Here is a 23,477-nt window from a genome sequence, read left to right on the forward strand (position 1 = left end):
CAGAGCCTGTGTTCCACCATACTCTTCTGGCGCGTTATAATTTTGAGGAACCAGTGTCCACCACGCTTGGAACCCGTAAGATGAAAATACTTTATTGTTTTGCTGGGAATACAATTTTTGGTGGGAAGACGGAATAACGGCTCGATGGCTGTAGCAGCTTTCAATTTGTATTCATAGATGGTGTTTAGACTTGGCATTGATAGATAAATCTCCGCATAATTCTATTCTTCATTATATTTATAAATATCTTTGATTCCTTGAATGTGATCATAGAACAAAAAAGGCCTATGAATTGAAGTTTGCCACGCGCTCTGAAGAAAAGGATCTCTTTCTCTAGCCTAACAGTACGTCAAAATTTTGTATTTGGTCAACTTAATTAGAGTGATAGCCCAGACAAAAGCAATTCATCTAGAATTTTACAGAGTAGGCTAAAGTTCTAGCTAAGGGGCTTCTTGCTATCTTGGAAAGTAACTGAGGGTAAAGTTCTTCGTAATCATATTATTGAGTTAGGACTAAATTGAATACACCATTCGATGCCTTTTTTTATGCTGATTAAGAATATAATAAGCATTTATATCGGAAATGAATTTCAGCCCCCCCCCCTATATATGCCAATTTAGGGTTAGGTTAGGTATAGCCTATATAGGGAGGGGGGGGGCTGAAATTCATTTCTGATAGAAATGCTTATTATATTAGTAATCAGCATAAAAAAAGGTATCAAATGGTGTATTCACTTTAGTCCTAACTCAATAATATGATTTTGTAGAACTTAACCTAACTGAATTAGATGGATAAAACCTTCAGGAATGACACCTTTTCTTATTTCTAGGGCTTAGGAAATTGGGTAAAATTCTACTTTTGGCTATCTTGGAAAGGGGTTAGGTTAGCAAAATGAAACTTTCAGGGATGGGTCTACAGGCTAAAGTATGTCCCAGGAAGGTATTTTGAAATACCTACCTCCACTTGTTCTCCCTCTGGAGGGTCCTGAAATTTGCCTACATGATAGGTCTATAGGCTACCTAGCCTATTGAAATTTTGACAAAACAACATTCTACCTTAATTTTCAGTTATCAGTTTCTTTTTCTCTGGCTTTAGTTCTGACAATGCAATTAATGTTATTTGAATAGAATTTTAAGCCATATCAATGTTTTTTTGTTTTTTTCTAAATTTAGGAAACATAGCCTATTTGCATATCTTTAAAAACTTATAAATTGGGACTTAGCACAGTTGTGGGTAAATATATACCAAATCATATTATTGAGTTAGGAATAAAGTGAATACACCATTTGATGCATTTTTTTATGCTGATTACAAATATAATAATCATTTCTATTAGAAGGATTTATTAGAAACAGTTTCATTAGATAATTTGTTCCAATTGTTGACAATCATGTTGAGAAGAATTTGAGTAGGGACTCTAGATATTGCAGACTGCTTGCCAAATTTTAGGTGATGACCTCTAATTCTTGAATTGGTACTAACAGAAGAGAATAATGCTGGGAGAATGTTAGCCCTCAATAACTTGTAGGCTAAAATGGCATCACGTCTATTTCTCCTGTAAACAAGTGTAGAGATATTCTACTTTGATAGTCTTACAGGATAGGAAAGCTCTTGCATGCCACATATCACTTTAGTGGCACGTCTCTGGACATCTTCAAGAACTTTTATATCTTTTTTAAAATATGGAGAGGCAAGTGACATTCCAACTTCAAGCTTAGGATGCACAAGTCCCTTATAAAGAAGACTGATGATTTTAGAGGAACAAGTGGAGATGGTGTGCTTAATCAAGCCCAAGGTTAAACTAGCCCCAGCAGCAGATCTCTTAGCATGTGTGCTGAATTTTAATTTGTTGTCAATAGTGACACCAAGATCTTGCTCATTATTAACAGAGGAGAGTGGGTGGCCTAAGAAAAATAAGAGCCGCATGGATTCTGTTTGCCAAAGTGAATGATATGGCACTTGGCAACATTGAATTCAAGAAGCCAGGCCTCTGCCCAGTGACCCAGCAGATGAAAATTATTTTGTAGCAGGGCATGATCTTCACAGGACAAAGCTGGTCCAAGAAGGTTCAGGTCATCTGCATAAAGAGTTGAATTACTACTGATAATGGAAGGAGCATCATTAATGAAAATATTAAATAATGTAGGACCCAAGACACTTCCCTGAGGAACTCCAATCAGAACACATGTTGAGGAAGAAAGAATACAATCTCCAGAGTCATCAAACAACTGAACACATTGGTTTTGCAAGTAAAGAAAATCAAGGATCCAGAGCAGGGATTTCTCTTCAAGCTTAACTGTGTGCAATTGAATTGCAAGTCAATTGTTACACACTTTGTCAAAACCTTTAGAAAAGTCAAGCAGAATCATGTCAGCAGGAACCCCAATATCAAGCAACTTGGTGATGTGATCATATGATTCAAGGAGATTGGTGTCAACAGATCTTCCAGAACGAAAGCCATGTTGTGAACTGTGTAAAACATAATTTGCTTCAAGGTGTTTAACAACTGCAGAATTAATTATTCTTTCAAGAACCTTAACAACTGCTGATGGGTCAATAATTTTCAGCAAGGTCCTTTCTACCTTTTTAAAAAATAGGAATGATATGGGCAGTTTTACAATCCTGAGGTAGTCTAGAAAGATTGAATGATAATTTGAACAGCAGGGAAAGAGGTTGACACAAAACTGTATGACATTTGTGTAGGATACCTTCTCTTCAACACCTTTATCTGGTTTGTTGTTTGATTATTTAAGGATTTGAAGACTAGATAATTTTCTGTGGTCTTATTTTTTCTATCATGGTTCCATGCTCTGTGTTTTCTATTGATTAGCTTACTAATTTTAGTAGTCAAAAAAGGTAAACTCTTTGCCTGTTTTACCTGAAAAATTCTGGTGCATGACTTCAACATTTAGAACTTCTGTTTTTACATTTGACCAACTCTCCTCAATATCATCAGTAATAAGCTTTTTCCATTTGACTTTGGCAAGTGTTTCAGAGATTATTTTGTAGTTAACATACTTTTGTTGCTTAGAGGAAGGCTGAATGGTAGGTAGACATGACTCTGAAACAATTACAACATGGTTACTGTTACCAACAGGTGTGGTTATAACATTCTTAATAAGAAGGTCAGGGTTACTGAGTATAACCAGATCAAGAATGTTGGAGACTTGACCTTCTGTGAAATGAGTTGGTTTTGAAATTGTTTGACAGAGGGAATTATGAGAGAGGGCCAACAAAAAAGGAGAATCTCTGTCACAATAACCAGATCCATCAATCCATTGGATTTCAGGAAGATTAAAGTCCCCCATAAGGACAAGATCATAGCTGGAAAAATTTGTCATCATATGAGAATAATCATATTGGCCCAATATGATAATTGGGCTGACAGAAGTTGAGACAACTTAGAGGGCACTGTAGATACCCCTGGGTCATGAGCTGTTGAAGTAGAGCAAACTGATTGTAATGAATTTTTAATATGTGATACCCTGTTTGCAATACTGCTAACTTGGCCAGAACTGTCCCTCTTTATGTCAGTTCTCAGTTGGGAAAGAGTTTGTGTCAACTAACTAGTGGTGGCAAACTCCTGCTTCAGATCTTCCCTGAAAGATTTCAAGGAATTATCCCTAGCAGATGCTAGCTTATTTATCATAGCTTGCTCACTAGAGGGGGAGGGTTAACTTTGCAGGCTGGATATAACCAGGAACATGTAGGGGATTGCATCATCTTAGTTAGTAGTTTATATTCTCCAGAGGACAGGTCCAGACATTCACCACAGATCCACTTCTCACAAATATCACACTCAATAGCAGAGGACCCTTCATCCAGTTCAGTAGAGCAAGCAGGACATTTGTCATTGCCTTTAATTGGGCTAATATGTTTTCTTTTAGCTTTGTTGGACATTATATATCAACTTAATCAGGGAATGAACCAAACAGGTTCAGGCTATATGCTAGGCCTATTAAAGCTATGCTACTACCTGGAAGAATATCTCTTCTAAAATCAACTATAACCAACAACAAAAAAAGAAAAAATACTTCATTTATTTACTCAAATTGGTTTATTTACTCAATTTGGTAGGCTATTAAGTATAGGCTAATTGTTGATATTTTTTGTTGCTAATTGTTTGTGTAAACAATGATGATTATGATGACACTATGAGTCATATGCTGAAGAAAAAGAGCTGCCCACAGTGCTACCTATCCAGTTTGAATAACTTAAGGAAGTCTAGTTAATAGATGGCAGGACTCTATGGCAAATGAAGTACCCTATATCTGGGCAATGGATAAATATTTAGTTTTCCAGTTAATTTCTTATGACAGATAAGACTTTTTTGAACACTTTGGTATAACTTTATATAAATAGAGCACCAAAAAACAGTGATTTTGTATTATTAAAAATTTAGCCTCTGGGCCAATACTTCATCACTATCATCACTGATATATCTAATTAAACACCATCAGAGCCATCTTATTATTTTTCACAAAAACATGTCAATACACCTCACTACTTGGGTAAGGTTAGATCGCATTTTTGAATGTTTTTATAATTGCTTTTCAAGACTGTGCTAATATACCCTACTGTTAAGAAATGTGATAGAAAAACTGGAAATACAAGGAAAGAAGTGAAAGCAAAGGTCCTCCCTTTGCATAATGTGTTAACTCTGATTGTTCTGCATATTATGAAGTAAGAATTGTTTTCTTAACATTTTTCTTTATGTTTAGCTAGGGTCCTAGGCTTACACCAGCTCTTTTGATCATTATATTTATTTCTAAGGGTTTCTTCACTTTTATAACAAAACATTATTAAATGTCATAATATTGGTCAGTAACCTTTGAAAGTTAGATGTAGATACTTGCTCTGCATTCATTCCTGAGGCTCTTTTTCACCTTACTCAACTACTTTCCAAGATAGAGACAGGCCTTTCTCTAAAATTTTGCTGGTAAATATATAAAAGATTCCATAACTGACTTAGGCTAGGGACAAAGTGAAAACACTATCAGAGCCATCTTATTATTTTTCACAAAAACATGTCAATACACCTCACTACTTGGGTAATGTTATATAGCATTTTGGCAGTTTCTTATAATTGCTTTTCAATAAATTGCTACTATACCCAAATGTTTAGAAATGTGATAGAAAAACTGGAAATGCAAGGAAAGAAGTGAAAATAAAGGTCCTCCCTGTGCATAATGTGTTAACTCTGATTGTTCTGCATATTATGAAGTAAGAATTGTTTTCTTAACATGTTTCTTTATGTTTAGCTAGGGTCCTAGGCTTACACCAGCTGTTTTGATCATTATATTTATTTCTAAGGGTTTCACTTTTATAACAAAACATTATTAAATGTCATAATATTGGTCAGTAACCTTTGAAGGGTAGATGTAGATACTTGCTCTGCATTCATTCCTGAGGCTCTTTTTCACCTTACTCAACTACTTTCCAAGATAGAGACAGGCCCTTTGTCTAAAATTTTGCTGGTAAATATATAAAAGATTCCATAACTGACTTAGGCTAGGGACAAAGTGAAAACACTAGTTTATTCTGTTTTTCATGTTCTTTCTAAATATGCTAATCAACTCACTTGCAAATGTGCCCCCCCCCCCTGATGGTCCCATATATAGCCCTAATAATGCATTTTTCCATCCCATCAGTCTTGTGCAAAAGTTCCCAACCTGTAGTACCCCCAAGGATACATAGAACCCTGAGGGGGGGGGGGGTAAGCCAAAAATATCAGTAGTGATAGAATCAGCACCTTTCTTATTATTAACATCCAGTCTGAAGTTTTTTGCCCACTTCATAGTTTCCTGATGGAGAACAATTTCAAACTATCAGAGGATACAAAATGTGATATCATATCACACTTAAAACCACTTCACAGTACATTTAGAAATTCTTTCTGGAGCAAAATAGCAAAAAGAACAAGATTTTAATCCCTTTCATCAGACCTTTTTTGAGCAAGCAACCAACTTGTCAATGTCAGATAAAGAGGCGTTAATCGAAATTTCAACAAATTCTTCTGCATATTTGGAGCTTAAGAATGCAAATATTTCTAAGTTCTTGGCATGAACAAGGAAAGAATATAAAGAATAAACCATCAATGATAAAGCCATGAAGTATCTTTTGCCTTTCCAAAGCTCAGTACTTGTTGAAAGGGCATTTTCAAACTACCTTAAAATATTTTCTAGATGAGAGGCTTTTTTCTATCTTCAGTAGCAGTTGAGTTTAGTAAATTCATCTTCCAGGAATGTTTACTGAGTGTAACTTAAGTCAAGATATGAATGCCTATTTCCTGTCTATTAATGCTTTCCTATAATTCTGTGACTTCTGATTAGTTTTATATCCAATTTCAGAAACTTTTAACATTTATAAAAATGTCAGCTACCAAATTTTCTGTACCCAACAGTTTCAACAATGGTGCCATTTTACTCTGAACAAAAAGGGGTGCAGGGAGCTAAGTAGTCTCTGTGGGCCTGCTAAAGTTGCCAGTAGGGATGCCCATTGGAGGTGCTGTGGGCCCTGGCCTTTCAAACTTGGAGCATAGTCTCTCTATCACAAGAAAATAATCCTATTACAAAGTATATTTAGTTGATTCTTTTGTTCCAGCAAGATTGGTTTCAGCTGAAGTTGACATGGTTACATAATCTCATAACCAGGAAGCTTCTTGGTTTACATCCTTTGATCATTTAGGTGAAGAATTCCTGCAAATGGTCTCCAGCAAGGCTGCACTCATTAAAAATTATTTTGCCTTCTGGAACATTTCATCAAAAGCTTTTTTGATTTGTATATCTATAATTTTATCATGTGTAGCTGTAACAAGACCAGTAGCTCTAGAAAAAAACAAACCAACTAGATTTACTGTCTGTAGCTGCCTAGAACAATAGTTTTTGGCAAATTATTTTTTTTTTTGCTTTACAGAATATAAATTCAAATGTTTGAAGTTTGGTTGCAAGTCTTTATGCCTAAGTTGTCAATCCTTTTTCACTGTATGTTTTTGTAATTGGCAAGGCAGCCAAAAATATGGTTATATCTTGTTAGTTTTTAGTTTCTCTAGCTAAAAACCGTTATCCCAGCAGCTTTCTTAGCCTTAGCACACAGTTGGTAGTGTAGATTGCTATTTGTAATAAAATAGTTTAGTTTTTGAAGAGGAGAGACGAAAGATGCCATTATTCTCAAGTTGTAAGTGCAATAAGAAAGAGACCTTGGAGTCATTATTGATGACAGATTGAATTTTCACACCCATGCCAAAACTGCAAAGGATAATCTCAAGCCAGCATCCTAGAGTGTTCATGAAACCATATAAGGCACTGGTTTGACTGCAACTTGAGGGTGGAATGTCTTTGACATGCCCTGTTTTCAAAAAGGACTTTCTGCATCAGGTTTCTCATAGTAAAAGCTGCCCAGAGTTCTTTCTTTTACTTTCCCATCATTAAAGTATCTAATCTGAACCTGCAAGCTATTCCTTTTTGATATGCTTCTAGTTTTGTTAACCACAACAATAAAAAATTTTGCTTCTGCAGTGTGTTTGATGATTTTGCACCTTATCTCACTTCCAATAATTGAAATGAAGTCAGTTTGGTGTTCTGGACTTGTGTAATATCTACATTCTTTCTAGCTTAAGGAATAACATTTTTCTAACAATGACTTAACTCTCAGGGATTTTCTTGAAGTCTCCCTAGTTTTTGCTTGAATCACTTTAATTTTGTCCATCTTTGATAACCTTTTTTTAAAGAATGATTTGAAAATATTTTAAGAACACTTTTTATGTAAGGAAAATTTCACAGTTAAAATGAAATTTAAATAAATGTCAACTACTGATTTATCATCCCTCCTAAAATCAGAGGGGCTACAGCTCTAGCCTATCCCCTTCTCCCCTACAAATGATGCCACTAAGTTTAATGTCTAAGTTTGATTGTCAATTTTATTTACATTGATTGTAAGAATTAGTGGAAAACCTTGGTAAACTTTCAATTTTCTCAATAAATTTGCTAGCTAGAAGATGAGCAGACAACTTGATATACGTTTTAACACTGATTCCAAATATAGGCTACTAATTTGCTACCCTTACAAATGTGTCCCACCCCACTCCCCCCCCCCCCTAGTGGAGCCATATATAGTCATGAACTAACTTTTGATGAAAAACATGCATAAAACATAATGCAAACCAACAAAATGAACAAACTTGCTATACCCTAAAGAATAAATTCTAGTCCATACTTATTATCTGTCTTTTTATTCATTTACTCTATGAAAATGTTTATTAGCTTGTTTCAATCATAAATGATTGTGAGTAGTACTATCAATTTTTTTTTTCTGCTTACCAGTTTCTTCAGATTTGCATGTCATACAGTGATGCTTCTACAGAATTGCCAATAGAAAACTTTTTGGCAAAGTTTAGAATCCAACCAGAGTATCTATTTCCACCAATAAGCTAAAATCAAGTAGTTCTTAAACTACAGAGTAACAATTTCCTAAGCCTTCTGAAAAGTGCATCTATTACCTCCAGTTTTAGTGCAGAGGAATGAGCAACCCCTCTTGAAGAACAGTGACATCTCACCTCCACAAAGGAAAATTAATATTGCCATTATCAATCACTGCAAAAGTGCAGAGCTAATCAAACAGAAGACATGAAAAAAGAATAAAGAACTAGTTATGCCCAAGTTTAGTACAAACAAATCAGACCTAAGGGTGAATAAGAGATTTATCTAAATGGCCAAAGTTACAACAGCAAGACCTTCACACTAAAGCCAACATTGCCTTATTTTGCTTTTATACTGTTAGCCAGTTTGCAATAGGAGTCTGATTTCAGATTTTTCTTTAAAATTTGCTTTTGTACTCTCAAATCTTCTCTGTGAAAAAATCCCCAGTCTCTTTGTTTCTATTTTCTAATTTAAAAAAAATGATAATCAGATATGTTTTAGAAGAAAAAAAACTCACAAAATGGCATTGTGCTTAAACTCGTTCCTTATTTGTCCTCACAAAACTAAAATATGCTACAAAAAAGGTAAAATTTACAAAGTCATTTGCCAACACTCTAGACCAAATCAGTGTTTCACCTTTATCTTACCAGATATAAGACTGTTGTTTATGAAGTATTTCTTCTATGATGTACAATCTTCTCAGACAATTGTGGATTCTAGTTTTTGTTAAGTTTAATGTTAATAGACCCTTTGTGGACTTACAACAATCCATTTTTAATTATTTTCAGTGTCAGAAAATGTTTTGTGCAACTTCACCTATCTAAGCCTTTTTTTTCAGGTTTTCTGTTCATCTTTAAGACAATCTTCTTTAAGCTAACATTAATACAATGCCTTTTGCTCCAATGCAATATAGCTTTAATCAAGGATATATGCAAAATCAAAGCTCTTCAAGTCTATATTGTCCAAGCCACAATTATCCTGGAACCGGAAGGGTTCCCAGAGGAAGGGCGAGCTACCTCACTAACACCCAGTCAAACAGCAGTATGACAATACCAGGTATTTTTTCTTCTTCACGAGTTCTTGTTCTTTTCTTTGCTTAAAAAAGATATCAGTTTAGACAGATTTGTTGCTTATTTAGATTTATATATCGCCATGCTTAAAACCAAAGGACATACTTCCGATTTTCATAAATCTACATGAGGACAAAAATAGGGCTTATCAGGGCTTTAGAAAGGATGATTTTTCTCTTTTTTTTATGGGATTGAATTTGAATGCAGGTTACAGTGTGAAGTTGCTAAGTATCTCTGAAAAAAAATGTCTGTCTGTTATTTGCATTAAAGATGATTTGTTTCTATGCTGCATTATATTGTTAATTCCAGGCATAGCAATCTGGGAACAGTCTTCGAATGGTTGAACCTTGGCTGCTAGGGTGATTATCACTCTACCAATCCAACTATATTTTACTTCAATTTGGTGTGAAGCACATAAAACATATTTTCTGGTCTGAACTCAAGGGGCTGAGGCGTTTCAATTTCAAACTCATTTTCAATATATATGAGATGCCCTTTTCCTTTGTATGTGAAAGTATTTTGGTTATTGCAAGCACATCTTCTATATGTCTTGTCAACATTTAACTTTGTGCTTTCTCCAGAGCTGGTATCTTAAACTATGTGCAATAATGTAATCCAGAAAAATGTCTTGGGTTTTGTCAAAAAAAGCATCTCAAAATTTCGTTTTGCAATCCTTTCATTGCAAATTTTCTATTTTTTAATACTTAGTTTGTATTGACATATTTGCTATTTTTTTAGATTTCATTTGTCTGTTGTACAAATACCTAAAGGAGGATTTGACATACTATGAAAACCTACTACAAAAAAGTATTGTCAAAATAATAGTAGGAATTATTTTGGAAAGATTCCGTTTCAGAGACAAATTTTTCTTACCATGAAAGAAATTGGAAGAAAATGGCAATTTTCATGTTTTAGGGCAAAGTAACACAGTGGTAGATGCATGACACATTTAAAAGAGTAACAAAATGGACTGGATATCAGGAAACACATACAAGTGGAATTTTAGCATATTTTGAAATCATATTTAAGGAATACATCTTCACTCATCTTGAAGAAATTGTTGAGCTTGAGACATGCTTTTTGAAAAGTTTTGAGGGGCTGATACTAGTGGTGCAAATTCATGGAAATTAGGGGGGGGGGGAATTTTTGTTTTTCAGCTTTTGCAGTCCAAGCACCAAAAAATCATTTTTCAATGAAAAATTGAAAAAAAAAACCTATTTTCGAAATCGGGGAGGGGGGAAAATTGCCCCCCCCTAATTGATGCCACTGATTGATAGCTACATCATTTAATTGCTGATAGAGAAATAAAACTATAGTGTTACCCCTGTGAAAATTTTGTCAGCATAGCTGACCAAAGGATATTGCAGCACTTCAGGTTCATTAGGTCGTTCAAATTTAGTTTAGTTTAAATCTGGGACTGGATTATTCCCTATTTTTAAGTGATTTCATGAAAGGGTAAGTTGGTAGGTTGCAGGTGAGCAACAGGTAAAAAATCACTGACGCACCAAGTAAAACTACCCTTGCCCTAATTACTTTTTTTACTATCTCTTCTTCTTTCTTATATGTGCTGTCAAAGATCATCCATCATCATTGAAGAATTTACTGCAATGCTTTAAAAAAGGGTTTTTCAAACGGCATTGGCAGGGTATGACTAAAATGAAATGAAAATATAACAACAGGCACACTTTTAACTATGACAGTGGTTGAAGAAATATACATATTTATTGTATACTGATAAAAGCCCAAATATTTTGCTTCCCCCCAAAAAACTAGGTTTTAAACTATTGGGATACGTAAGAAAATAACACAAGAAGATGAACAAACACTATTCAGAAAAAGGAGAAAAAAATAAAGAAACTCCCATCTGATGAACTTAAAGTTGTTCCGCTTGTATCATCATATCTAATTTTGTTTGTACTAAGCGGACTCTTTAGTTTGTTATGTTTTAAGTTTTAACGTCGTTCCTTACTTTCAGTTAAAAAAAACTTGTTTTTTTTTATTTAATTTTAGAAAAAATTGGGCTCATGCCCCCTCCAACTGCAAATGTAGACGAATTCCCAGTTCTAGTAACTATACATATCCTTTTAAGTAAATAACTCTTTTAGTTTGAAATTTGCCAACCCTCTTCAGGATCTGAAAAATTATTACTTTTGAAAACTAATTGTGATATTACTCTAAGCAGTTATTTTGGCTATGGGACTAAAAGAATGCGGCATCAAATTCACATTTAATACCTAAAAGTAGAATTTGGCTCACATTCCTTTTTTCTAGGATTGCGGCAGCAGCTCTATCAAGCTAGATTTCGACATCATTTTACATCCATACATTAACAGGTTCATAATTACTTGTGCATGATTGAGGTTGTGAAATCCTCCACTTTTGACATACTTTTGTGGTTCAGACATACTAAGCTATCATAGGCAGCGCGCTAGCGTGCCTAAGTAAAGAACGATGTGGGCACAATGTGTTTTTTTTCTCCATACCCGGGCACTTCGTATCGAAGGAGTTGTCGTAGAAACTTCGAAAAGGGCTCATTCGATTGGAAATTGGAGTGGCTAGTGCCCTTTGTAATAGTCGAAAGTGATTGGAGGGCAACTAGCCCCCCACGCCCATAATTCCCCCCAAATACATCCAATCAAAAATTTTGAGATAGCCATTTTTTTTCAGCGTAGTTGATTTCCAGATAGAAAATATCTTTTTGAGGAGGACACTCCCCCAAAACCCTCGGAGCAAGGGTTTTATTTTATGCCCTGGGGGCATATAATGTTTTTAAATAAGGCGTTGTCTTAGACGCTTCAAAAAAGGCTCATTCGATTGGAAATTCAAAGGACTAGTGCCCTTTTTAATAGTCGAAAGTGATTGGAGGGCAAATGTTGCCATAAGATCAAATCAAAATGCACTTTGTTAATGCTAATTCCCAATAAGGCATCTCAGCAGTATCCCAAGAACGACTGAGGGTTTTATGTTCAAGCTTTTAGGGCTGCTTCTGCTCTTAAGATTTAACCAAATCAAAATAGCGTAAGTATATCCAAGCTATCAAAGAAAGTAAACAGATTTTTTTGCGATTGGTATCAAGTTTTCCATTTCAGGTCAACTAGACGAGGTATGGAACTAAATTAAAAACTTCTATTTGTGTCCAGATTTTTAAGAGGGTGTATGTTGTTAAAAATTGCTGAAAATTTTTCTCCAGCATACAAATAGCAGGCCAAACAATAAATCTTTAAAAAAGCGAAAAGATTTAAAGTATTATTTTCTTTTTCTCTGAAAAGACTATGTTAATATGAAACAAACAGAAACTAATTAAAAAACACTTTTTCCACAAAATAAGTTTTTCAAAGAAAAGTAAAGAACTCCATTAAGCAAAAATGAGCAAAAATAAAATCAAATAATCTACCAAATGCGAAACTACCACAAATCAGCATCGATAAATAAATGAAACCCAAAACGAACAGAAATTACAATAAATAACGAAGTTAAACTCAAAACGAGCAGAAATTAACATAAGTTGGGCTCAAAACCTCTATGCCTTCCCAAGGCCAGAACATAATTTGCACTTTACTGAAAAAAATACAAATGAATGTGCATTGTCAGTTTAATATACATATACTGATATTTAGTAATCAAAATATTAATACTATTTGATTTATTAAAATTATAAAAGTAAAATCATTTATATTTTTTTCAGTAAAGTGCAACTTATGTTCTGGCCTTGGGAAGGCATAGGGGTTTTGAGCCCAACTTAATTTAATTTCTGCTCGTTTTGAGTTTGACTAGGTTATTTATTGTAATTTCCGTTCATTTTGGGTTTCATTTATTTATCGTTGCTGATTTGTGGTAGTTTCACGCTTGGTAGGTTATTTGATTTTATTTTTGCTCATTTTTGTTTAATGGAGTTCTTTACTTTTCTTTGAAAAACTTATTTTGTCGAAAAAGTTTTTTTTAATTAATCAAGAATAAGAACCTGTTGCTGTCATCTCGAATGCTGTTGTGCACCTTGAATAGGATGAGCAACAGGAAGTTTGGAAATGACAATTATAGACTTTGATAAGATGAATTATAATAAAAAAATAAGATAACTTTTCAAGAATTAAGATAAATATAAACTTTAGGAACATTTTTGTTGCAAAAATAGAAGGACATAAGTAGCACTGTAATAGGTTTTTATGCAACAGATGCTCAGCTTCAAAGTTTATTTGAATTGTTGCTAGCAGATAACTAAGCATTAAGACAAACTAGATTAAATCACTAATACATAAAATACCATAATAGCATAAAAAGACTAGAAAATAGCATAAAAAGATGAAAAACACTATGCAAGGAAAAAAAGAATGATAAATACCTTTCTTCTTCTCCTCCCACTCCTCTCGAACACATCTAGCGGTCCTCTGACGTGATGCCCACAAATTAGCTCGAATGGAAAGAAATCCGTCGAAGCCTGTTTAGTCTCCCTTTAGGCAAACAAAAGATATGGAAGATACTGATCCCACTTTTTTGGCTTGTCTCTGACGAATTTTTTTTAGCATCTGCACTAAGTCCCATTTAAGCTCTCAACCAATCCATCCATCTTTGGGTGGTAATTGCTGGTACGAAGGGGTTTAATGCCATGAGCCACACACAGTTTCTGCATCGCGTGGGAGATGAAGTTACTTCCATTGTCGGTCACGATCTCTGAAGATATCCTCACCCGGGAAAAAAACTTGATCAATTTGTCAGCTATCTTCTGTGAATGGGTCGAGCGATTGCCTCTGGATATCTGGTCACATGGTCGCTTATCCCTAGGATCCATTTGAAACCAGTTTCACTGCCCTTTAGAGGTCCCACCAGGTCCATTCCTATTTTGTGGAAAGAAGTTTCAATGATTGGGAGTGGTTGCAATGGCACCTTCTCTATCTGGCGTTTTCTGGTTGTCATCAGGCAGTCATGACACTATCAGCAATGTTTTGCACGTCCAAATAAACATTTGGCCGAAAAAATATTTCCAGAATCTTTGAAGTCAAAGTGCCATGCCTCCGAAATATCTATTTGTGACTCAGCCTGCTTGTTTGCTCTGGCTCTCGTTGTCACAAACGCCTTAAAATCCAAATCTACCAGCCTCCAAGACTCTGGAAAATTTTTCCTTCCAGGAGCTTCTTTGGGATCCGATCCGAAACTGCAACCTTCACTGGAATTTCAACAAGCAAACCATCTGCTTGTTTCACCTATATGTCCACTAGTATCGTAGGGTATTTGTGTTGCCATGGACGCATCTTAAGCTTCTGAACTCCTCCCAGCACCACGACTCTTCTGGTACCAACTCCTAGGGCAGAACTGCTATGTTCACTCCACTGTCCAACAGCATTTTGACATCTCATCCGTCTACTTTGCCGTGAAAAAGTACCGTTGCCCCTGAGGACTCCTGGTAATCTGGCCTTTCCGGGCTCTCAGGCAGGAAACCCTGTCGCGTATTATCTGGCTGCGGCTTTTTCCTCGGACAGCTCTTGGAAAGTGTAACGTGTCATCACACACAAAGCAGGCTCTACTGCTTTCTGCTCGGTGACTCTCGCGCGAGCTTTTTTCCTTGGACTCAGCTTTCGCTTGATGACTGTTTTCTCCTCCTTCACATTTGCCATCAAAACTTATCTGTTTCCTTCCTTCCATGCCCGGGTGCGGGTCTCGGTTTGTGCCACCTGTCTTCAAACAATCTTTTGTTGTTTTACGAGTTAGAGTACTAGCTTCAGCAAAAGAAACAGCCCCCTTAAGAATTTTAAACTGCCTCTCACGAAGGGGCAGGTAGTATGGTACTGCCTTCGCAAACTGCTCCCACCTGTAAAAGCTCAAAAATCACCTCTACTTCCTTTAATGGTACAACCACTCTGGGTGGCCGGGTGTTTGTTGTCGCCAGACTCTCTGCCTGCGCTCTCAGCGAGGTCACGTTGAGCCATCTATTGAAGTTGGGTGCAAGCTTCCATCCAAATTCTCAATAGGACTCCTTTTCTTTCTTTCTTCCACTTCGGAAGGTTATGTGATATCTTTCATTTGTGACAGAATACTTTTCAAGTATTCCTTTCTTAACCGCATCATAATCAGCAAATGTATCCGCCGATAAGCTTGACATCGTCTCCGAAGCAAGACTGGACAGAATTTGGATATAACTGCGTAGCCCACTGGTCCCTAGGCCAGCCACTTGACGTTGTATTGCTCTCAAAAATACTTAAAATGGGTCTATGCCGTCATTGTTTGTCAGCTTCATTAGCTTGGGCCTAATTGTTGCTTATGCTACTGTAGACTGCTGCTGATTTGCCGCAGGTTGACCCACCAAGCTCGTTGTTAGGGTGTTCAGTGTTGTCATTAGCTGATTGAACTGCACTGTACCCATTGTAATTTCTGGCAATACTTCATCCCTGCCTTTCTTTCCGCTTGCTTTGTCCTTGCCTTACTGTCCTCTGTTTCAGAAATACTCTCGGGTAAAAACTTGACACTCTATCGTTCTCCTTTACTAGAAATACCGATCCCGTCTGCCGAGCTCTCAGCTCCGCCTACAACCACTGTAATACGTGACTGAAGTTTCTGTTCCATTTTAGACTTCAACTCTTAAAGAGGGTTTACTTTAGTCCTCCTCGTAGGAATCGCCGATGCTTGGTCGTTTGGAGTTGCAGGTAATTAAAAGGACAAAACCAAAATGTTTTTTTTTTCTGTTTTACACAAAGTTTTATATTGAATACATAGGACAATTTAGTTGAAATTGAAAGATGCAAGTATCGAATTTCCTCACATTTTAAAATTATCTAATTTGCAGGCATTGAATGATTTATAATATCTCATGGCAGACGAAAAAAAGTAAAAAATAGTGTTTGTAACGAGTAGAATCTTACTGCATGTTATCACAGGTGTATACGAGGAGGTCGGAGGGTAGGGTAGTCTATAACTTCGAAAAAGGAAGTTATTGGTTTCAATTTTTAGTATTCTCCCATTTGTGGGTTTTATGAACAAGCCTGAATGGGCCTTTTCCTTTTCCTGTATAGAGGTATGTCTAGAATTAAATACCTTACTGTTAACTGTTATTTGCATTTATAAATAAATATGCTGGCAGGTAGTCGAGACCACTTTCCTGGAAATCGTGGCAAGCCATTTGGTCAACAGCCAGTGAATGGTCAGTTTCAACCAGATAGATTAGCAGTCCAGCCAGAAAAAGAAAATCAAAATGTGAAGACGGGAGAAATCATTCTAAAGAAGGAGGAAAAAGATGGTAAGTGTGATGAACAATGCATTTTTAAACTTGCTTTCATATTCAATTTAAAACGACGAGTATCATTTCTTATATAAATCTTAAACGATTCTAAATCTTTTTTTCTAAAAAAAAACGTCAGTATAAATATTTATAAAAAAAATTCTTGACTAACTGAAGCTTGTCTATAATCAGCTCTTAATTCAAAATGCGATGAGGGCTAAAATTCAGAAGAAAAGTGGTAAAATATTCCTGTTTTGCTCATTTGTTCTACCTTGTAGTAGGATCATTACTAAATTATTTTTCTTGTTGTTGCTGCCTCCATATTTTGTTATTTAGGGTTTGGAACTCTCATGCATAAAATGTGATTCCAGTGTTGAATTAGTCGGAAGATTGTTTATCAATTAGCGTTTTTTTTTTTTTTTTTTTTTTTTTTTATTTTGTATTAATGTTCTTAAAAGACTGTAGCCTACTGTTAACAGTTTTTTTTCTCTTCAATTCCATTAGAAATTATCAGACTAAATAATGACTTTGTTGTGTTGTTCTAAAATGAACAGCTTCCGACTTTATTTCGATATTCTGTCTTTTTTTTTTTATAAAAACAGTTTTATGTTAAGTTAAAGCTTTTATATTTAATTTTTAGCAATCCAACATTTTTACCTTGTCATTCTGAAAGTCGTCTTCGCCATCGAAACATAAGGAAAAATATATAAAAGAATTGTTATTGTCATGTATCAAAAACCTAATCCAAAGGGATCAAATCATGGTTGTAGCGTTGCAGCAGAAGCTGCAACCTAGTAAAGAGCGAGCCACAACCCATAGTAACCAAAAGTTAAAAAACACGTCTTGAAAAAAATTGCCATCAAACACTGAATCAGGAATGGTAACTGTTGTTTCAGTTAATCTCAAAAGTAAAAGTTTATTGCGAAAACAAATCCATGATGATTTCGAAAACGAGCCTGATACCCCTCAAAAATGGTGTCGAATCGAAATGAGAAGTGCACAATTAGGATGAGCGTAGTTGAAAACCTTATATGGGATAATTACAGTCCTCTACCTAGAACAACAAGGAAAATCACTTTTTTCCGTGGGTATTTCCTTTTTTCCTTGTTTTTCTTTCTACCAGGGCTAGCGAGACATTTAATGGCTCATTCGAACGGAAATTAAATTTTCTAGTGCTCTTTTTAAGTGACCAAAATGATTGGAGAATAGCTAGCCCCCTCCCTCCAAAGTCGTCTGATCAAAATTTTGAAATAGCTGTTTTGTTCAACATACTTCAAAGGTTCAGTAACTACGGTTTTGGTGTTGATATGACTCTGCGTAGTCCCTGGAGAAAAGGCTGTACGCGGTATCGGCATCGCCTGAATCGGTATCTGACGTATTGGTATCGGGCATATCTCATTTTCCAATCACGGTTTTGTGCCTTCTATCATGGTTGCATCAGTAGCTGCAACCTAGTAAAGAGCAAACCTCAGCCCATAGTAACCAAAAGTTGGAAAACGCGTTTTGATAAAACTGCCTAAAGAGAAAAAATTGCCATCTGACACTGATTCGGGAATGATAGCTTATTTTGGTTAATCTTAAAAGTAAAAGTTTATTGCGAAAACGAATTAGTTGTGATTTTGAAAAAGAGCCGGAAATCCATCGGAAACGGTGTCAGATCATAAATAGAAATTGCACCATTGGAATCAGTATGGCCAAAAACTATGGCCATAGAATCAGTATGGCCAAAGAATCAGAGTCCCCAACCTTGAACAACAAGGAAAACCATTTTTTGCATGGGCAGCACTAATGTGTCTCCTTTTTTCTATTAGGGCTAGTGGGTTACCGGAACATCATAGAGATGTTTAATAGCTGATTTGAACGGAAATTAAAATTGCTAGTGCCCTTTTACAGTGACCGAAAATATTAGAGGGCAGCTAACCCCCCTTCCCAAAAAGCCTCCTTCCCCTAAAGTCGTCCGATCAAAATTTTGAGATAGCCTTTTCTTCAGAACTGTTAAAAGGGCTTTTGGTGATGGCATAACCCTCCATAGTCCCTGGGAAAAGGGCTTTAAATTACGCAATTATGTAAAAAAAACAATAGATTAAATTAGATTATTGATTTCGTAGTTCAATCGGTAGAGAATTGGACTTAGAATTAGGACTTCAAAGCCTCAAGTCCTTGTTGGGCATTTTTTTTTTCAATCGTTGTTTTGTGCCTTCTATATGATTATGTGAAGAACCTGTCTTTGTTCAGACTGACTACGGTAATTCTTAGTAAATGCTGTTTTTCCTACTACGCCAAAAAATTACGATTGACCGCCAAAATTTGAGCGATTTTGAGCTTGATTTTATTTTTTATAATTTCTGGATAAAAAAATGTGTTCATTTTTGTTTACATTTTCTTTTAGTACTAAAAGAAAAAAAAAATTAAGTGAAAATATTCAGGTTTGTCAATTCATTGTTTCTATTGGTTTCCATAGTCTCCGACGAAAGATTTGTAAGTTACTCAGTTTGCCCATTGTTCGCATATAACCTAGTAGCCTATTTGTTATTGGGGAATATTGGACATTTTTTTAGAGTCGGATTTTTGTAGGGGGGATTTTCCACGGGAAGACTTTTTCATTTGAAGGAAAGTTTCTGGTGGAACTTTTCAGGAGAAATTTTACACGGGGTGGGGATGAAGATTTCCTGGCATTAGCTGGAAAACCGTCACAAAAAAACCCAACTGGAAGTAAGAAGCAACATTAAACGAATAGAAATTGTTTCGTATATGAGGGGGACTGCCCCCCCCCCCCAAAAAAAAAGATCATGGCAGTGTTGTTTTTGAAATTTAATTTAAATTGAAAACGGGCAAAGCTTATTTTTTGAAAAAAACAGTTTTTCTGAGGAAGGCATAAAGCGAAGTTGAAACTTAAAACGAACAAGAATTATTGCTTCACAGTCTGTCTTGCATATATTTGTAAAACTAGTGCAAATAAACCAACTGATAATATATTCCTATGTCTGTATGATCAAAATAATTTTTGAGACCACACTGGCTAATCATGATAAACAAAAAATCGCGAAGAAAGGAAACGAGGACAATTAACAGCCAGTGAAAAAATTGAAAAATTATGCAAATATTTCGGTCAAGACCTCCGCTTGACCGTCCTCAGTGCAGAATAAAACTGATAAAAATATAAAACCAAACCTTAAAATAAAAACACCAAACTAAAATTGGACGACCCTTTCCTAGTAACGGTGAAAGGGTAACTGAATAAAAAACACACGTCTAAATGGCATTTCAGAATTTCATTTTGCGTAAAGCACTTTTAAAGGCTGATCGCTTTCCAGTTTGATTGTTATCGGAGACTCTATTCGATTGCACAATATAACTTTGTGGATGTATGTAAAAACGATCAGAATTAATAATTTTGTCATAAATGGGACTTAGAAAAATTTCTCCAGTGTCTCTATTGAGAGCTACCTTTTGGTGAATGTGCTTTTTTATTTCAACTGCCTCCCTGAAAACTTGCGTGAGACCGTTAACGGGGGCAACGATAGAGGCCTCATCAAACAAAATGAAATGGTGTGGATTCTCGTACACATGTTGCGCCAAGGCGGAATCAAAAACCTCAGGCCTTTGGCGTAACCTCATTGCCTTGTCGATTGAGGACTTGTGCTCGGATAACCTCTCCCCCAATTGCTGTTGGGTTCTACCAACATAAAAACAGCCACAAGAACAAGGAATTCTATAAACACCACTACCCAGAATGGGGCTGGTTTTATCTTTGCCGTTGTTAAAAAAGTTCTGTGTAATATTTGAATTTTTAAAGGCGACGCTAAGTTTATGTTTTTTAAGGATTCTTTTCAATTTGTCGCTCAATTTTGGAATGTAGGGTAGAACAGTGAAAAGTTTCTTATCATCCACCAATGGGACGGTATCTGTTGGGGCTTGTGGACCTGATGCCCTCCCCTCTGCCTTTTTTCGTCTTCTGTCTATAATGGTCTCAAGTAATTTTATAAGGTAGCCATTGCAAAATAAAATGTCCTTAATATAGTTCAATTCTGAGTCTATGTGAGGCTCTGAGCATATTCTTATTACTCGGTCAACCAAAGAAATAACAACTCCTGTTTTTATGCAGGGAGAGTGGTTGGAGGAAAAATGCAAATACCTATCGTTATGCGTAGGCTTTCTATAAATAGAAAATTCAAGGCCAGGAGACTTATTGAAAATTAAAACATCTAGGAAAGGAAGACACTGGAGAAATTTTTCTAAGTCCCATTTATGACAAAATTATTAATTCTGATCGTTTTTACATACATCCACAAAGTTATATTGTGCAATCGAATAGAGTCTCTGATAACAATCAAACTGGAAAGCGATCAGCCTTTAAAAGTGCTTTACGCAAAATGAAATTCTGAAATGCCATTTAGACTTGTGTTTTTTATTCAGTTACCCTTTCACCGTTACTAGGAAAGGGTCGTCCAATTTTAGTTTGGTGTTTTTATTTTAAGGTTTGGTTTTATATTTTTATAAGTTTTATTCTGCACTGAGGACGGTCAAGCGGAGGTCTTGACCGAAATATTTGCATAATTTTTCAATTTTTTCACTGGCTGTTAATTGTCCTCGTTTCCTTTCTTCGCGATTTTTTTGTTTAGTATGATCAAAACTAGCGCTTTACTGAAAACACCCAAAGATCAGTATAAAAAAAACAAGAATATTGATTTACGAGTCAAAAGTGTGTACGTAGCCTGACAACAACAAGCTAGTCTATAACGCTTTTCATAGTGTTACAGCTGTGGTATCAGTAACTTTCAGTATACAATTAAAATTATCCTAAAACTTAAGCTAAAAATAAACATTATTTTAATAACCGTAAATTCATTGAACAACATACAAAAATAATTGATAGATTTATCGGGTAACATATGTGTCTCACCAGCTATAATAAAAATAGTGAGTAATATACAATTTTAAACTGTAAAAAAAACACACTTTACTATTACTCGAAATGAAGAATAATTAGACCAAAATATGAATTTCGGAAATCCGGCTATTTCTCTCTATACAACGGAAAATTTCAAGCTATGATACAAATTCTAAAGCTAGTCTATAGTCCTAATACTATCAAGGTGGCTTCTCTTCCGACATGTCTACAAGCTAATCCTGAAATATCCTTTTCAGAACAAAAACGAGATCCAGTCATTGGACTCAGCTCATTATGCAGAAGTGATAACAATTTAAACGAAAAAAATAAAGCAACACTCCTAAAATTCTTTTTTTTTTCAAAAAGTGTCCTTAATCGGTTTGCTTTTACTGTACCAAAATTCCTATATCGTTTTGTGTTTTCTGTAATGCGCTATTTTCAGTTGGTTTACTTAAAATTCAGATGATTTTATTGTCAAACGCCTGATTTTTTTGGAAGCTAAGCTTTTATTTCAGTTCATAAGTGTTGTCTTTAAACTGTGTTTTTGATTTTTAGGAATTGAGGATACACGTCAGCTCTCTGTAAGCGGCAACACAGAGGGCGGAACTGTAACTTCTAGCAGTGAAGGAGAGAATACTAAAGAAATGGGGGCTGAAAAAGAAGCCCCCCGCGTGGCAAACTCAAACAAGGAAAAAACCCCAATGTGCCTAGTTAATGAACTTGCTAGGTTCAATAAAGTAAGCTGTAGTATTTTGTTGTTGTTATGGTTACTATTTTCAAAACTGTAATTGTTTAAAATAATTTTTATTTCGAAAAATGGTTACTATAATTGTTAAAAACGCCAAAAAAGCGCAAAAAAACTTTAAACAATTAGAATTCTTCATTAGGGAAGTCTGATTAGCTAGAATCTGGGATTTCAAGACAAGAAAATTACAGCAATGCCTGAAACTTAAGATTTAAATAAAATATAAGATACACTCACTAGGATTAGGTTGTACTGGGTCTAGGTATGGACTGAATCCCGTATCAAATTAACCTCGTTGTAAATGACCTTTTAGTGTTAGCTAACCATCATTAGAGCCATAGAACTTCAAAATCTACTACTATTGACAGCTCATTACAGCGACAATCTGCCTTAGGCTATCGTAGCTATACCCTATTTTAGTCCGAGTCAATACAACCGTGCATAACTCCTAATTCTATACCTATCCAAATGGTATTCATATAACAATAATTTTCTAACTTATTTATTTGGTATGCTATATTTTAGTACATTAAGGAAGATGAAAAATCAGCTACTGAAGAAATTAAATGCAAAAGAATTATTCAAGGCTGCATAGGGGGGGGGGGGGCTTTTATCCCCCCCCCCCCCAAAAAAAAAAGAAATGAAAAACTGTAATAAGGCCAATAATTTCTGGCTATTCAATTAGCAAGGACCAACAATTTTTTATTAATGAATTGTTAACGTGTGCTTTTTCAGTTCTCCGTCCGATGATTTATCTATAGATTTTTTTTTTTGGGGGGGGGGGGACGGGGACTGTCAGAGTTTGTCGCAAGCTGCAAAATAGTGTCCATGAAACTTGACTTGACTGAAATTAACCTACAAATTAATTTAGAATGTTTTATATTCAGAAATATATTAATTTACTTATAATTGAGTGTTTTTAAGGCAATTTGAATCCGATCCGAGTAGGCTGAATTCTCCTAGACTAATACTTTATTTAAATGTAAAAGGAATATTAAAGAGGTATATATATAGGAGTTATAAAGAGTATATATATTTTCATAGGCAGCGCAATAGCGCTGCCTAAGTAAAGAACGATGTTTGCACAATGTATTTTTTGTTTGTTTTATACCCGGGCACTTCGTATCGAAGGAGTTGTCGTAGAAAC

General features: G+C 35.4%; 1 protein-coding gene across 2 annotated transcripts in view; it reads left to right on the forward strand.

The window, feature by feature from the left end:
* Positions 1–213: 213 nt before the first annotated feature.
* LOC148945204 (double-stranded RNA-binding protein Staufen homolog 2-like) overlaps positions 214–23,477 on the forward strand; it is a 67,642-nt gene continuing 44,378 nt past the window's right edge. For both annotated transcript variants that reach the window (XM_089099309.1, XM_089099310.1), the window contains exons 1-4: positions 214–344; positions 9,256–9,473; positions 16,557–16,712; positions 22,141–22,322. In XM_089099309.1, coding sequence (XP_088955435.1) covers positions 9,305–9,473; positions 16,557–16,712; positions 22,141–22,322 — 507 coding nt within the window. In that variant the 5' untranslated portion in view covers positions 214–344; positions 9,256–9,304. The remainder of the gene's footprint in view (positions 345–9,255; positions 9,474–16,556; positions 16,713–22,140; positions 22,323–23,477) is intronic.

This window comes from Artemia sp. Qi Xiang Cuo, chromosome 13 (genome assembly GCF_049724085.1).
Source record: "Artemia sp. Qi Xiang Cuo chromosome 13, ASM4972408v1, whole genome shotgun sequence".
In the NCBI taxonomy this organism is placed as follows: Eukaryota; Metazoa; Arthropoda; class Branchiopoda; order Anostraca; family Artemiidae; genus Artemia; species Artemia sp. Qi Xiang Cuo.